Source organism: Saccopteryx leptura, chromosome 3 (assembly GCF_036850995.1).
Source record: "Saccopteryx leptura isolate mSacLep1 chromosome 3, mSacLep1_pri_phased_curated, whole genome shotgun sequence".
NCBI lineage: Eukaryota > Metazoa > Chordata > Mammalia > Chiroptera > Emballonuridae > Saccopteryx > Saccopteryx leptura.
The window spans coordinates 110036761-110051995 of NC_089505.1; the positions used below are offsets into that span (position 1 = coordinate 110036761).

A 15235-nucleotide genomic window follows, 5' to 3' on the forward strand; every position below is an offset into this window, starting at 1 on the left:
CTGAGAATGGCCATCTGATTGGCCAAGTTTAGGTCACATGCTAATATATTGGCCAAATCAGAAGGGAAATACAGTAAGAATCTATCCTTCTTTAATTTCACTGTGAGGAGGCAATAGGAGGTAGGCAGAGGAATGCCCTCACAAGGGAGACTCCCTAAAAGGGAGATTAGGGTCTTTAGAAAGAGGGAAGACTTGGATACCAAAAAATGACAAGTGTCCAGTGTATCTATAATCTGCATGGATTAAACAAGTCTTTAAAGGCTTTTGCAGTTTTCATAGTTTATGATTCAGATTTAAGAACTAAAAAAAAATATATATATACATATTCATATATATATATCCAGAAATTTCTAATGAGGGCAATAGCCATTTCTGGGTCCTGAGGGCCTCTCTAACTCTCAGAAAAGCAAATAATTCATAGAACAAGATAATATTTGTCAATGTATGCAAAAGTGTTAGTGCAACCATATACTCTATGGAAAATATAATTCAGTAATATAACATGTTAAAATAACAAACAGCACTGCAAGGTTATCCTAAAATATTTTTTTTAGGTTTGTCACTTAAAAGAGACCTAACAGTTTTGCCCTACATTTACTCCAAAACCTAAAATATCAATAAAATAACAGTTATAAAGCCTGACCTGAGGCGGCGCAGTGGATAGAGAGTCAACCTGGAACGCTGAAGTCGCCAGTTCGAAAACCTGGGCTTGCTTGGACAAGGCACATATGGGAGTTGATGCTTCCTGCTCCTCTCCTCGCTTCTCTTTCTCTCTCTCTCCCCTTTCTTTTTCTTTTTTTTTTTTATAATATATATTTTTTAATTTTATTTATTGATTTTTATTTTTTTATTTTTTATTTTTAGAGAGAAAGGAGAGAGAAAGAGAGAGAGAAGGGGGAGGAGCAGGAAGCATCAACTCCCATATGTGCTTTGACCAGGCAAGCCTAAGGTTTTAAACCGGCAACCTCAGTGTTCCAGGTCGACGCTATATCCCACTGTGCCACCACAGGTCAGGATCTCTCCCTTATCTAAAATGAATTTTTAAAAAAATCTCCCAAACTAGATATGTAACTGGAACCAGGACTCAATCTTATTTATTTATTTATTTATTTATTTTCATTTTTCCGAAGCTGGAAACGGGGAGGCAGTCAGTCAGACTCCTGCATGCGCCCGACCGGGATCCACCCGGCAATGCCCACCAGGGGGCGATGTTCTGCCCCTCTGGGGCATCGCTCTGTTGCATCCAGAGCCATTCTAGCGCCTGAAGCAGAGGCCACAGAGCCTTCCCCAGCGCGCCCGGGCCATCTTTGCTCCAATGGAGCCTTGGCTGCGGGAGGGGAAGAGAGAGACAGAGAGGAAGGAGAGGGGGAGGGGTGGAGAAGCAGATGGGCGCTTCTCCTGTGTGCCCTGGTCGGGAATCGAACCCGGGACTCCTGCACGCCAGGCCGACGCTCTACCGCTGAGCCAACCGGCCCAGGGCCCAGGACTCAATCTTTCTTATAGTGTTTTTTCCCCTCAGTCCTGTTATCAGAAACAACCATGTGAACCCATGGCTCTGGTTCTCCTAAAGTTGTTACACAAAAGTTAGGGCTTATTCATTGACATTTTTTAGTTGTGAGACCACTCATTTATTAGAAACAGTAGTCTGCATATCTTATAGGCTCAACTGCTTTATCTTGTTTAGTGAGACAAACTTATTAACCTGGAAACTAAAACACATTTGTTGTGAGGAATTGCTCAAGAGTACATTGATTAGACAGGACTTTTGGCTACAAATGACAGAAAACCAATTCTTATTGTGTTTATTGTAATCCCTAGAGCAACCATTAAAAATAATATATGCGGAGGACCCGGGTTCGATTCCCGGCCAGGGCACACAGGAGAAGCGCCCATTTGCTTCTCCACCCCTCCGCCGCGCTTTCCTCTCTGTCTCTCTCTTCCCCTCCCGCAGCCAAGGCTCCATTGGAGCAAAGATGGCCCGGGCGCTGGGGATGGCTCTGTGGCCTCTGCCTCAGGCGCTAGAGTGGCTCTGGTCGCAACATGGCGACGCCCAGGATGGGCAGAGCATCGCCCCCTGGTGGGCAGAGCGTCGCCCCATGGTGGGCATGCCGGGTGGATCCCGGTGGGGCGCATGCGGGAGTCTGTCTGACTGTCTCTCCCTGTTTCCAGCTTCAGAAAAATGAAAAAAATAAATAAATAAATAAATAAAAAATAATATAAAAAAGCCTGACCTGTGGTGGCGCAGTGGATAAAGCGTCAACCTGGAAACGCTGAGGTTGCCGGTACAAAACCCTGGGCTTGCCTGGTCAAGGCACATATGGGAGTTGATGCTTCCTGCTCCTCCCCCCCTCCCCTCTCTATAATGAATAAATAAAATATTAAAAAAAACAAACAAAAAAACTCTTGTTATAAAAAAATAATAATATAAAAAGAGATTTGGTCATACAAAAAAGTGTTCAAATTAGCCAAAAGAAGGCAAGGAAAGGGAACAAAGGGAACAGAACATAATAAAATGGTACATCCAACTTTTGTATACTGTATTATAAAGGTAAGAATAACTATGAGCCTGACAAGGCAGTTGCTCAGTGGATAGAGCATCAGCCTGGGACACTGAGGACCCAGGTGCAATACCCTGAGGTTGCCAGCTTGAGCGTGGGATCACAGACATGACCCCATGGTCGCTAACTTGAGCCCATTGAAGGCGTTAACTTGTTAAATAGCATTTAAAACCTGCCATAATTTTTGCAACATTGGGGCTTATTTTATTTCTTTTTTCAATTTTATTTTTTTAGAGATACAGAGAGAATCAGAGAGAGGGATAGATAGGGACAGACAGGAATGAAGAGAGATGAGAAGCATCAATCATCAATTTTTCGTTGCGACTCCTTAGTTGTTCATTGATTGCTTTCTCATATGGGCCTTCAGCAGACCAAGTAATCCCTTGCTCAGCTCAGCATCCCAGTCCAACGCTCTATCCACTGCGCCACCGCCTGGTCAGGCCATTGGGCTTATTTTAATTTTAAAATACTAAAAACTCCCCAAAATGAAAAAACCTGAACCCCCTTTCTAGCTCTGAGAGTAATTCCTTTTACTGGGACTACAGTCTATACCTGGCACTTCACTAACATCGCCCTCCTAATCTTCACAAGTTTATGACGTCGTAGACACTATTATCATCTCCATTTCAAGGATTTACAGACTTGCCAACAGAGCCACCTCTGGAACCCAGGAAATCTGCCCCGCCCAAGCTGAGTCAGTGGACGCTACCTAAGCCTTTAAGAGTCCAAGTTTGGCCTCCATCTACACGTGGTGGCTTCAAGGGTTAACTTCCCCGCAGCCCAAAAATGCTCTCCCAACTCCTCAACAGCCAGCTTTCATATACCTATACCTGTGTTACCCTCCCCCACCTGGGGAGTAGGGGCCACGGAGGTCGGTGCGCTGCGCATGCTCGGCGTAGAGCACGGCGGCGGGCGGGGCCTGCGGGAACTTCCCGCCCCGTCGAAGTGCCGGTGCAAGTTCCACCTGACTGACGCGCGTCCCGGTAAGTGTCCGCACGTGGCTCTGGTGTCGGTTTTTCCTTCAGTGTCTTACATATGAGCGGAGAGTTTCGCCTTTGGAAAGGGGGGCGACGCAACGCGTTGGACGGGGTTTCTAGAGACGCAGCGGTCAGTGTGGATTCTGCTGGATGGGGGTCGGAATTCGGGGGTCAGTGCCCTGGTTTGCGTTTGTCTCCTTTTTAACTTTATCCTCAGTCAGTCGGGGCGCCGTTCCCCCACTTCCAACCTTTCTCGCCGCATACCACTCCTGTGTCGTAACTGGGCTTTCGGCCATTGGTTTCTCTGCGACTTCCGTTTCTACATAAAATGTTCGCCTGGTAACAACGTCTGTGGCGTCTCCATTAAGTTGATCTTTTTTTTCTACCTTGAAAATCTGGAACTCTTTTTGCAAATTGAATTGTAGGGGATCTCAGCCAGAAAATAATTAAGTAATTACTTAATTCGAACTCGAAAAAGGGTTAAATGAAGATGCAGTCTTGGCCCTGGCGGGTGGTTTAAGAGTGGGTCCGGCGTATGGATGTCGGGGCTTGCCCGGTCGGGGCACACTGGAGAAGCGACCATGGGCTTCTCTTCCCCTCCCTCTCCCCCTTCTCTTTCTCTTCCCCCTTCTCTCCCTCTTCCCTTCCCATAGTCTGTTGGTTCTAGCGTGGCTCCATTGGAACGCATCAGCCTCAGGCGCCAAAATAGCTTAAATAGTTCCGTGGAACCATTACCCCTAGTTCCAGTCCTGGTTGGGGTGTGTATGGGACTCCTCTCTATTTTAATATATTGCTTTAGTGTACAGGGTTGAAAGTATAGTTTTCATGGACTAGTATTTGCGAATGGAAACTTTCAGTATGCAATGTCGGCATACTTTTCAAATAAACTAAACCAAAAGCTGGAAAGTAGATAAGTGGAGAATTTTCCCTTAAGAGTTGAATCACCAACACCTGACAATTACTTGTATTTTCATCACAAATGTATAGGACAAGGAGCCCTTAAAATTTATAACAAGAACTCAATTACAACACTGCCCATTTAACTACTAGGTTGAGGCAAGGGCATTGGAGTAGATAGCCTTGCTAAAAGAGTAGAGTTGTTTCTAGATTGTTTCTAGAGTTTTCTGTGCATGAAAAGGATAGGTGCAAAACTGTAACCTTCCTCATCAATGACATAACTACAAGGAATTTAACTATATCTACCCAGATGGCAGGAAAAGCTATTTTCTGAAAGTCTGTGTTAATCTGGCACAAATTAATGCTTTGGAAATCTCCAAAATACTTAACATTTGGTATATAACACATTAAGTGTATGTCATGATTAAAAGGCATAAACCGTGGGCGGGCGAACCCAAAACACGAGGCTAGTGTGTTCAAAAAGGAAATTTTTTTTTAAACTCCCGGGTTCAGGAGGGAGGGATAGGACTAGAGTTAAATGGATTCGTCAAAGGGCTTTGGGCCAAGGTAGGGACAAAATAACTTTTGTTTGTGATTGGGACTAGTGCCACAGTTCCTCAAAATTGTCAGCACCCTGATCTAATCGTCCCTATCAGCATCCCAGCGACAAGGGAAGTCTGAGCCGGATTACTGAGTAGGTAAATCCTTCCTCCTTCAGACCTGCATTGTTCTTAAGAAAGATGGTGGCTGAGTAAGCCATTTTATCAGTGATTTTATTAGTTTTTTTCAATAGTCAGTTTTTATTTAAAAATGAGATGTGAATGAAATGTTTGCTGAACCTCAGAAACTACTTATTTACAAGATTAATTTCAAAGTTCTTGGTGTTCAGAGACCTTCCTGATAGGATCCCTGTCTGCTTTTCCAACTTCACTTCCTTCCACTACCACTTTTGCATTTTATCTTCAATAGTAACTGCATTCCTTATAGTTCCCATATACTTGTGCTTTTGCGCAGGCTGCCCCTATACCTGGAATATTCACCCCCATTATTGCTTCATAGAATCCTGCTTTAAAATGTAGCTCAGATTCACCTCCTAGAAGACTTTGACCATCTTCTGTTTCCTCATTTCTGCTTTGTGTCTTGTGTACACGTACCACTTACACCGTTTTCTTACCGTGCTAGGTAGAGCATTACGAGTGTGGGGACATCCTAAGCCTCTTACCGAGGCACTTCATAAATAGTGGCTCCCTTTGCCTACAGAACTAAGCATGGACATTTTAGTTTCATTTGGAAAGCATTTGGTCTTCTGCCTCCAGCCATCCTGTTAAGAGCTTGCGGAACTCAACTGAATAAAACACACCTTTGCAAAGTGTAACGTATAAACAAAGAGCTGTAATGCAAAGAAATAAGAGATTGGAGCCTACCTGCTTTCCCCTCCTCTCCCCCCCCTTTTCCTCCCTCCCTTCCTTTCTCTCCTTCTCTGTCTAAATCAATAAACTTAAATTTTTTATTTTCTAATCGTTCTAGTATAAAGAAATATAATTGACCTTGCTAAATTGATAATTGCAATAGTTGTTTGGATATCCTATTTGGATTTTCTATGTACACAACATTTCATCTACAAATAATGACAATTTTACTTGTTCCTTTTCAATATTTCTATCCTTTATTTCTTTCTTTCTTTGCATTACACCCTTTAGCACAATGGTGAAGAGAAGCGATGAGAGGAGATTTTAAAATACTGACCTTGTATTAACATGATCCACTGCTAAATTCTAGTAGTTTTTTATTAGGAGAAGGACTTTCCTTAGGGCAGTGGTCCCCAACCCCTGGGCCGCAGACCGGTACGGGTCCGTGGGCCATTTGGTACTGGTCCACAGAGAAAGAATAACATGAAACGTTGTCAGAATAACATTTAAATACAGCCTGAATAATGAGGCCATGCTTGTTCCTCCTTTAACTTAGCCCAATAAATATCATAAGTTCAACAATTATATTTTTAAAAAAAACACAGTTTTTACGCCGGTCGCATAATTTTATTTTGTGCATTTATCCGTCCCATCCTAAAGGCCAGTCTGTGAAAATATTTTCTGACATTAAACCGGTCCGTGGCCCAAAAAAGGTTGGGGACCACTGCCTTAGGGCATGCTTCCCTGGTGTCTCAACTGCAAGGCCAGGTCTTTACCAAGTTTCCTTTGCTAGGCTTAAATTTCAACTCTGTTCTTAGTTCTGCAAAGTCACTATAATCTCCTCCTGCTCTTTATCCTCTCAGCTGCTATTTTCTGCTAGGTCTTTTGGAGTCTTGCTCTGCAGAAGTGAGGTTTAGAAATCAGCTAATAAGTGGGGGAGGGGGGTATTTGTATGCAAATCTGGGGGCTTAGTTCTGTGATGTTCCCTCATCTCCCATTTTGTGCATCTTGATTTTCAAATGCTTTGGCCACCCAGGACTCCTGTCTCCTAAGCTCAGCATGCTGTTGTTTTCCACCTGGGATTTTTCCTTTAAGCTCTCCTAAAATGTGCTCTCAAGGGTAAAGTCTATTAATTATATAATTGTTTCCAGTGAGAGCGATGTAGCATGCTGAAGTCTACTCTGTTATGCCTTGATTTATCAATCTTATTTTTAATTCTTGCCAATCTGATAAAATCTAGAGTTGAGTTGGTTTAAAAGCTGAGTAGGATTTGAGTAGGCAAAAATGACTTTGTAGGTAGAACAGTTAAGAGCACCAGTATAGTGGGGAGGAATTAAAAGATTAACTGTAAAGCAGTTTGAAGCATTGGATTTATATAAGCGATATTGTACTAATTTTTCCATGAGGAAAGTGTATACATCTTTGAAGGTCTATTTGTGTCTGGAAGTGACTCCTAATACCTGCAATTTCTTTGAGGCCTTCTGCTTAACTTTAAAAATTAATGTGAATTTTGTGTTCTGCTCCATGATATATCCCCCTTTGGTTTAAAGGGATCTCTGGGACTTATTTTACGCTAACATGCATCTGGAAAGGGGAGTCATAGATTTGTTATTCTGTTTATTTATTTATTTATTTGCTTGCTTGCTTGGTTTTTATGTTTTTCTAATACCTAAGTTTATATCTTTTTCCCCTGCCTCAGAAATATATTTAAGATTCATTCATTGCATTTTCGGAGTGCATTCCCTAACTTGCCAATTTGTGTGATGACTGGCACATTTGAAGGGATTCCAAGATGCTAAAGCTTAAGAGGTGCTTTATTTTTAATTGATGATTAGATTTGCATGGCACCTGACCTCTGGTGGCGCAGTGGATAAAGCCTCTGCCTGGAATGCTGAGGTTGCCCGTTCAAAACCCTAGGCTTGCCTGATCAAGGCACATATGGGAGTTGATACTTCATGCTCCTCTCCCTTCTCTCTCAGCTCCCCTCTTTCTCTCTAAAAAATGCATAAATTGCCTGACCTGTGGTGGCGCAGTGGATGAAGCATTGACCTGGAGATGTCGAGGTCGCCAGTTCAAAAAAAAACCCTGGGCTTGCCTGGTCAAGGCACATATGGGAGTTGATGCTTCCAGCTCCTCCCCCCTTCTCTCTGTCTCTTCTCTCTCTCTGTCTCTCTCTCTCTCTCTCTCTCTCTCTCTCTCTCCCTCTCCTCTCTAAAATGAATAAATAAAAAATATTAAAGAAAAGAAAATAATTAAAAAAAAATAAAATAAAAAATGCATAAATTAATTTTTTTATCTATAAAAAATAGATTTGCATGGCATATTTACTTTCAGGTGAAGGAAAACTTAATGATAATCTAGTTATTTCCTATCTATCACCAGTGGATTTCCTGTAGCCTCCTATGTCTTCCCCTTGATTCTGATGTATAAAATAAGTGAAGAGCCTGACTAGGTGGTGGCGCAGTGGATAGAGCTTCGGTCTTGTATGCGGAGGACCCAGGTTCGAGACCCCGAGGTCGCCAGCTTGAATGCGGGCTCATCTGGTTTGAGCAAAAAGCCCACCAGCTTGAACCCAAGGTCGCTGGTTCCAGCAAGAGGTTACTTTAGGGGTCCCCAAACTACGGCCCGCGGGCCACATGCGGCCCCCTGAGGCCATTTATCTGGCCCCCGCCGCACTTCTGGAAGGGGCACCTCTTTCATAGGTGGTCAGTGGAGGAGCATAGTTCCCATTGAAATTTTGGTCAGTTTGTTGATTTAAATTTACTTGTTTGTTATTTTAAATATTGTATTTCTTCCCGTTTTGTTTTTTTACTTTAAAATAAGATATGTGCAGTGTGCCTAGGGATTTGTTCATAGTTTTTTTGTAGTCCGGCCCTCCAACGGTCTGAGGGACGGTGAACTGGCCCCTGTTTGGGGGGCCTGCGTTACTTGGTCTGCTGAAGGCCCGCGGTCAAGGCACATATGAGAAAGTAATCAATGAACAACTAAGGTGTTGCAATGTGCGCAATGAAAAACTAATGATTGATGCTTCTCATCTCTCTCTGTTCCTGTCGGTCTTTCCCTGTCTATCCTTCTCTCTGATTCATCTGTCTCTGTAAAAAATAAATAAATAAATAAATAAATTTTTTTAAAAAGTGCGTGTCTTAAAGATAATCTAATTATTTTACTTTTTATCCAATCCCAGAGATTTTCCCACTTTGCTTTCTCCCATGTCCCTAATCTATCACCAGTGGATTTCCTGTAGCCTCCTATGTCTTCCCCTTGATTCTGATGTATAAAATAAGTGAAGAAACTGCCACTTTCTGGAGCATCTTCTCAGTCCATTGAGAGTTTGCTTCCCAGCAATTTTTGACAGTTTCGCTCAAATAAACTCATAAACAGTCTTTACAGATTTCTCATGTTGACAGTCCTAATCTCAAAAATAAAAGATAATGCAGAATTCTTTGGGTCTTTCAGGTACTAACTTAGAATAAAAACCATGGACCTCAATTTATTCCTGTAAGAACTTGAACTTACTCATATCTGTTTTAGTTATCCCCTGCCTTCCATCATCATGAGTTGTAAAGCCCTTCCAAAAAGGACCATGTTTGTCTTGGGGGTGATCAAGGAAGGAGGATCTAGACTTGTACTCTGAAGCCAAGTGAGGGTGGCAGGAAGGGCAAGAGCTCCAAAGGGTTTAGAATCAGAGGCGGTAGCTATCGGAAAAGTAGAAAGTAGATCTCAGTTAAGGAAAAAGAATACAAGAAACCATTCTGTTCTTGGAAAGGAGGCCTTAGGGCTAAGCATCAAAAAGTTTTCCAGCCTTGGTTGGAGCATTGTTCCAATTCATGAAGGTCGTGGGTTCAGTCCTTGGTCAGGGCACATACACGAGTGGATCCATATTTCTGTCTCTCTCTCTCTCCCTTCCTCTTTCTCTAAAATCAATCAATTTCTTTTTTTTCTTTTTTTAAGTGTTCTGAAGTTCCTCTAAGTTATAAAGTGGAATTCTTTTTTAGGCCTGAATGTGCAGGTCTTTTATATTGTGATTTTGGGTTTTAGCTATCTACCAAAAAGGAATCCACTGTAGGGATAGAAGGGTCACAGGCATGAGGTATGATAGGAAAATACATTCAAGATATATATATTTAAAAGGTATATTTGATCCAGTTTGGTGATTAAATGTGGGGATTTTTTTTTTTTTTTTTTTTTTTTTTGTATTTTTCTGAAGCTGGAAACGGGGAGAGACAAACAGACTCCCGCATGCGCCCAACCGGGATCCACCCGGCACGCCCACCAGGGGGCGACGCTCTGCCCCTCCGGGCGTCGCTCTGTTGCGACCAGAGCCACTCCAGCGCCTGGAGCAGCTGCCAAGGAACCAATCCCCAGCGCCCGGGCCATCCTTGCTCCAATGGAGCCTTGGCTGCGGGAGGGGAAGAGAGAGACAGAGAGGAAGGAGAGGGGGAGGGGTGGAGAAGCAGATGGGCGCTTCTCCTGTGTGTCCTGGCCGGGAATCAGACCCGGGACTTCTGCACGCCAGGCCGACGCTCTACCATTTAGCCAACCGGCCAGGGCCAATGTGGGGACTTTGAGAATCTAGGACTATTCCTAGGTTTCTGGTTTGGGATATTAGATATATATGATGACTTTGAGAATCTACGACTATTCCTAGGTTTCTGGTTTGGGATATTAGATATATATGATAGTGCCATTTACCAAGAAAGGGGACGTGTGTAAAGCAAGCTTATGAGGATGAGGATGGTTTTAAATTTCTTGAATTTGAGGAACCTGTGAAACATCAAAGTAGAGGTATTTAATAGGCAATTAGGTATATGAGCTGGAGCTCAGAAATATAGGGGGAAATTAGCCTAGGTGTTAGTTGAATCTAGGATTGTGCCATAGAGTAAGTGCGAAGAGTCCTGGGTGTCGACATAAGAAACATCCAGCCTATAAATAATTTTTAAAGAGTTTTATCTGAGCCAAACTGATGGCATATGCTGGGGAGCGAGAACTCAAATTCTGTGGAGAATAAGGTTTTTTTTTTTTTGTTTTTTTTGTTTTACAGAGACAGAGAGAGAGGGATAGATAGGGACAGACAGGAACGGAGAGAGATGAGAAGCATCAATCATCAGTTTTTCTTTTTTTTTTTTTTGTATTTTTCTGAAGCTGGAAACGGGGAGAGACGGTCAGACAGACTCCCGCATGCGTCTGACCGAGATCCACCCGGCACGCCCACCAGGGGCAACGCTCTGCCCACCAGGGGGCGATGCTCTGCCCCTCTGGGGCGTCACTCTGCCGCGACCAGAGCCACTCTAGCGCCTGGGGCAGAGGCCAAGGAGCCATCCCCAGTGCCCGGGCCATCTTTGCTCCAATGGAGCCTTGGCTGCGGGAGGGGAAGAGAGAGACAGAGAGGAAGGAGGGGGTAGGGGTGGAGAAGCAAATGGGCGCTTCTCCTATGTGCCCTGGCCGGGAATCGAACCCGGGTCCCCTGCACGCCAGGCCGACGCTCTACCGTTGAGCCAACCGGCCAGGACCAATCATCAGTTTTTCATTGTGGCACTTTAGTTGTTCATTGATTGCTTTCTCATATGTGCCTTGACCATGGGGCTACAGCAGACCAAGTAACCCCTTGCTCAAGCCAGTGACCTTGGGTCTAAGCTGGTGAGCTTAGCTCAAACCAGATGCGCCCGCGCTCAAGTTGGTGACCTCTCGGGGTCTCGAACCTGGGTCCTCCGCATCCCAGTCCAACGCTCTATCCACTGCGCCACCGCCTGGTCAGGCGAGAATAAGTTTTGAAGTTTCTTTTATACATTTCAAATTGAGAAAAAGATGTAAGGAAGATAGATTACTTGGAGTTCAGAGATAGCAAGGCAGGATTGGATTAAATCAGGGGTCCCCAAAGTTTTTACACAGGTGGCCAGTTCACTGTCTCTCAAACCTTTGGAGGGCCAGACTATTAAAAAAACTATAAACAAATCTCTCTGCACACTGCACATATCTTATTTTAAAGTAAAAAAACAAAACGGGAACAAATACAATATTTAAAATAAAGAACAAGTAAATTTAAATCAACAAACTGACCAGTATTTCAATGGGAACTATGCTTCTCTCACTGACCACCAATGAAAGAGGTGCCCCTTCCGGAAGTGTGGTGGGGGGGCGGATAAATGGCCTCAGGGGGCCGCAGTTTGTTAGTTAACTATCCTGGATTACATGATAGTTAAGATTACTTGCTGTCTTGGAGGCTGTGACATTCAGAAGGAGGGGACTGAAAGGGAGCATTTCAAAGGTGTGTTAAACTACACTATTGCAGGAATCAGAGGAGGACAAAAGCCTGGGCCTTACAGGTTCGCATTTGATTCGGACAGACAGTAATGAAACAAGAACTGGTGGGCCATCGGCTTTAATCCTAGCTTGCACCCGGGCGGGCAAGAAATAACACACATAGTGGGCTGATTTATCTGAGTTTCCTAGAATCAAAGGTTTCTACCTTGCCAGCCTTATTTATCTCTCTGTTCCTGCTTCTCCCTTCCACGTGGCCTTTCTCTGCTCTTCTCCAGCATGGGCTTTTCTGCTCCATTTTATAGTGTAGAAATCAAAACCTTTAATCCAATATACAAACAAGGAAGTCTCTGATACAAAGTCACTTATATAAGAGTGCACCTCCCCCTATCAGGTAACAGTCAAGGGTGTGGGGAAAAGGTTAGTCTTAAAACTAAGCCTTGCACCTGACCTGTGGTGGCGCAGTGGATAAAAGCATCGATCTGGAACACTAAGGTTGCTGGTTCAAAACCTTGGGCTTGTCTGGTCAAGGCATATATGGGAGGTGATGCTTCCTGCTCCTCCCCCCATCTCTTTCCCTTCTCTGTCTTTCTCTCTTATCTAAAAATGAATAAATAAAAGTATTTTTAAAAAAAACAAAATTAAGCCTTAGGCTATAACGACCCTGCCTGCTTACAGCCTGTCCCTCACACACCCTGCCTGCTTACAGCCTGTCCCTCACACCCAATGCAAACTATAAACGAGCAAACATATACATCACATTTGCAAACTTATTTGACCAACAAACGCCCAGACAACTTGATGAAGGAGGTAGTTATTTTATTTAGCCAGCGGAGCTGCCTGACCCCAAAAAAGGAAAACCAAAACACGTGCTCCCTGAAGTTAGATTTCGTTTTCTTTTTTTGTTTCTTTTTTTATTTTGTTTTTACAGAGACAGAGAGTCAGAGAGAGGGATAGACAGGGACAGACAGACAGGAACGGAGAGATGAGAAGCATCAATCACTAGTTTTTCTTTTCTTTTTTTTTTTTTTTCATTTTTCTGAAGCTGGAAACAGGGAGAGACAGTCAGACGGACTCCCGCATGCGCCCGACCGGGATCCACCTGTCACGCCCACCAGGGGGCGATGCTCTGCCCATCCTGGGCGTCGCCATGTTGTGACCAGAGCCACTCTAGCGCCTGAGGCAGAGGCCACAGAGCTATCCCCAGCGCCCGGGCCATCTTTGCTCCAATGGAGCCTTGGCTGCGGGAGGGGAAGAGAGAGACAGAGAGGAAAGCGCGGTGGAGGGGTGGAGAAGCAAATGGGCGCTTCTCCTGTGTGCCCTGGCCGGGAATCGAACCCGGGTCCTCCGCACACTAGGCCGACGCTCTACCGCTGAGCCAACCGGCCAGGGCAATCACTAGTTTTTCACTGCACATTGTAACACCTTAGTTGTTCATTGATTGCTTTCTCATATGTGCCTTGACCGTGGGCCTTCAGCAGACCGAGTAACCCCTTGCTCAAGCCAGCAACCTTGGGTCCAAGCTGGTGAGCTTTTACTCAAACCAGATGAGCCCGCACTCAAGCTGGTGACCTCGAGTCCTTCCATATCCCAGTCCAATGCTCTATCCACTGCGCCACCACCTGGTCAGGCTGAAGTTAGATTTCTTAAATCTTTTATTTTTTAATTTTTTTACAGAGACAGAGAGAGGGATAGACAGGGACAGACAGACAGGAACGGAGAGATGAGAGGCATCAATCATTAGTTTTTCGTTGGGCATTGTGACGCCTTAGTTGTTCATTGATTGCTTTCTCATATGTACCTTGACCGCGGGCCTTCAGCAGACCGAGTAACCTCTTGCTTGAGCCAGCCTGGGTCCAAGCTGGTGAGCTTTGCTCAAACCAGATGAGCCCGCGCTCAAGCTGGCAACCTCGGGATCTCGAACCTGGGTCCTCGGCATCCCAGTCCAATGCTCTATCCACCACCTGGTCAGGCAGATTTCTTTTTTTTTTTTTTTTTTTGGTGCCGAAACCCGGGAATGAACCAGGGACTGGTCAGGCAGATTTCTTAAATCTTATATAACTTTTCAGCTCTAGCTTTCACGTGACAAGTGCCTGATTTCTTTGACTTCTTTGTTTTCAGGCCTACATGTCTTAGGTAGGGACAGGGGAGAGGAGGCGGGAGGGTCTGTCCTTGATAATCCTATCACTCATCTTACTGGAGGTGCAAGTTCAAGGAACTGATAACAAGCAAGGTCCACACTTATTGTTATTTTCAAACTTTTCTGTCTGCCCTTGTTCCCTTAGTCAAGAACACTGAGGTCACAGGCTGGAGTGTAAGACCCCAGACATTGCAGGCCCTCCTCTCCTCTGCAATCTTCTGGTTTCTCCTCCTTAACACTGCCCACAAAATTTAGGGGATCAGGGAACTTGCAGGTACTCCAGTACTTTCAGCTTTTTTTTTTTGTATAGTGCATTTTCACCAATGAAATAAAAGTTGGTTCTGCATCTCATTTGCATAATAAAACAACTTGTTTGACTTGTTTGCTTATCTGATATTCTCGTTTAAAAAAAATCAAATGCTTTTTTTATTACTTCATATTCATTTTGAAATATCCCCTAATTATTGTGAGCAGCATAGATTCACAGAAACAATGGGCAGGGCTTCCTTAAGGCCAAAGATAAACCTGTTACTAAAAGTTTATTTGCCTGGGGTGGAAATACTCAGCTTGACCTGCTGGGTTAGGAAGTTATGATCAGATCATCCTGTAAGGTTACTTTCCATAGAACCCCTTTTGGTACACAGGGGGAATTGTGCACTGGAGGAACACATACTTCAGAAGCAGGTGGGGAAACTGAAAAGACTGGGTGGTGGGGAGAGGTAGTGAAGACAGGTGATTTTATTAATGTCAGATAGAAAGCTTTACATTTTCTAAGACTTAGATGCATTAAAAATAAACTTGTGGGTTTGGTTGTGTTAGGCTGTGGTCAGACCAGGAGGAATAAAAATTGAGATTAATTATTCCCAGATGAAAGCAGAGGTGAATCTACCAGAGAAGTGGAAAGCAAAGTTATATTGGGGATGAGTGGGTGGAGGGAAGGAAGTCTGAGAACCTCCAGGTCAAGCTATCTTAACCCTTTGAGTAGTACGAATGTTC

At 44.0% G+C, this 15235-nt stretch overlaps 1 protein-coding gene across 5 annotated transcripts in view; it reads left to right on the plus strand.

The window, feature by feature from the left end:
* Window positions 1–3432: 3432 nt before the first annotated feature.
* The window catches only part of ZMYM1 (zinc finger MYM-type containing 1), a 40647-nt gene continuing 28844 nt past the window's right edge, over window positions 3433–15235 (plus strand). For 2 of the 5 annotated variants that reach the window (XM_066375813.1, XM_066375815.1), the window contains exon 1: window positions 3487–3541. Coding sequence is in view for 1 of the 5 variants with exons in the window: in XM_066375816.1 (XP_066231913.1) it covers window positions 3445–3541 (97 nt within the window). In the remaining 4 variants the exon portion in view is untranslated. The other 3 variants (XM_066375816.1, XM_066375821.1, XM_066375817.1) reach the window with 3 other exon arrangements.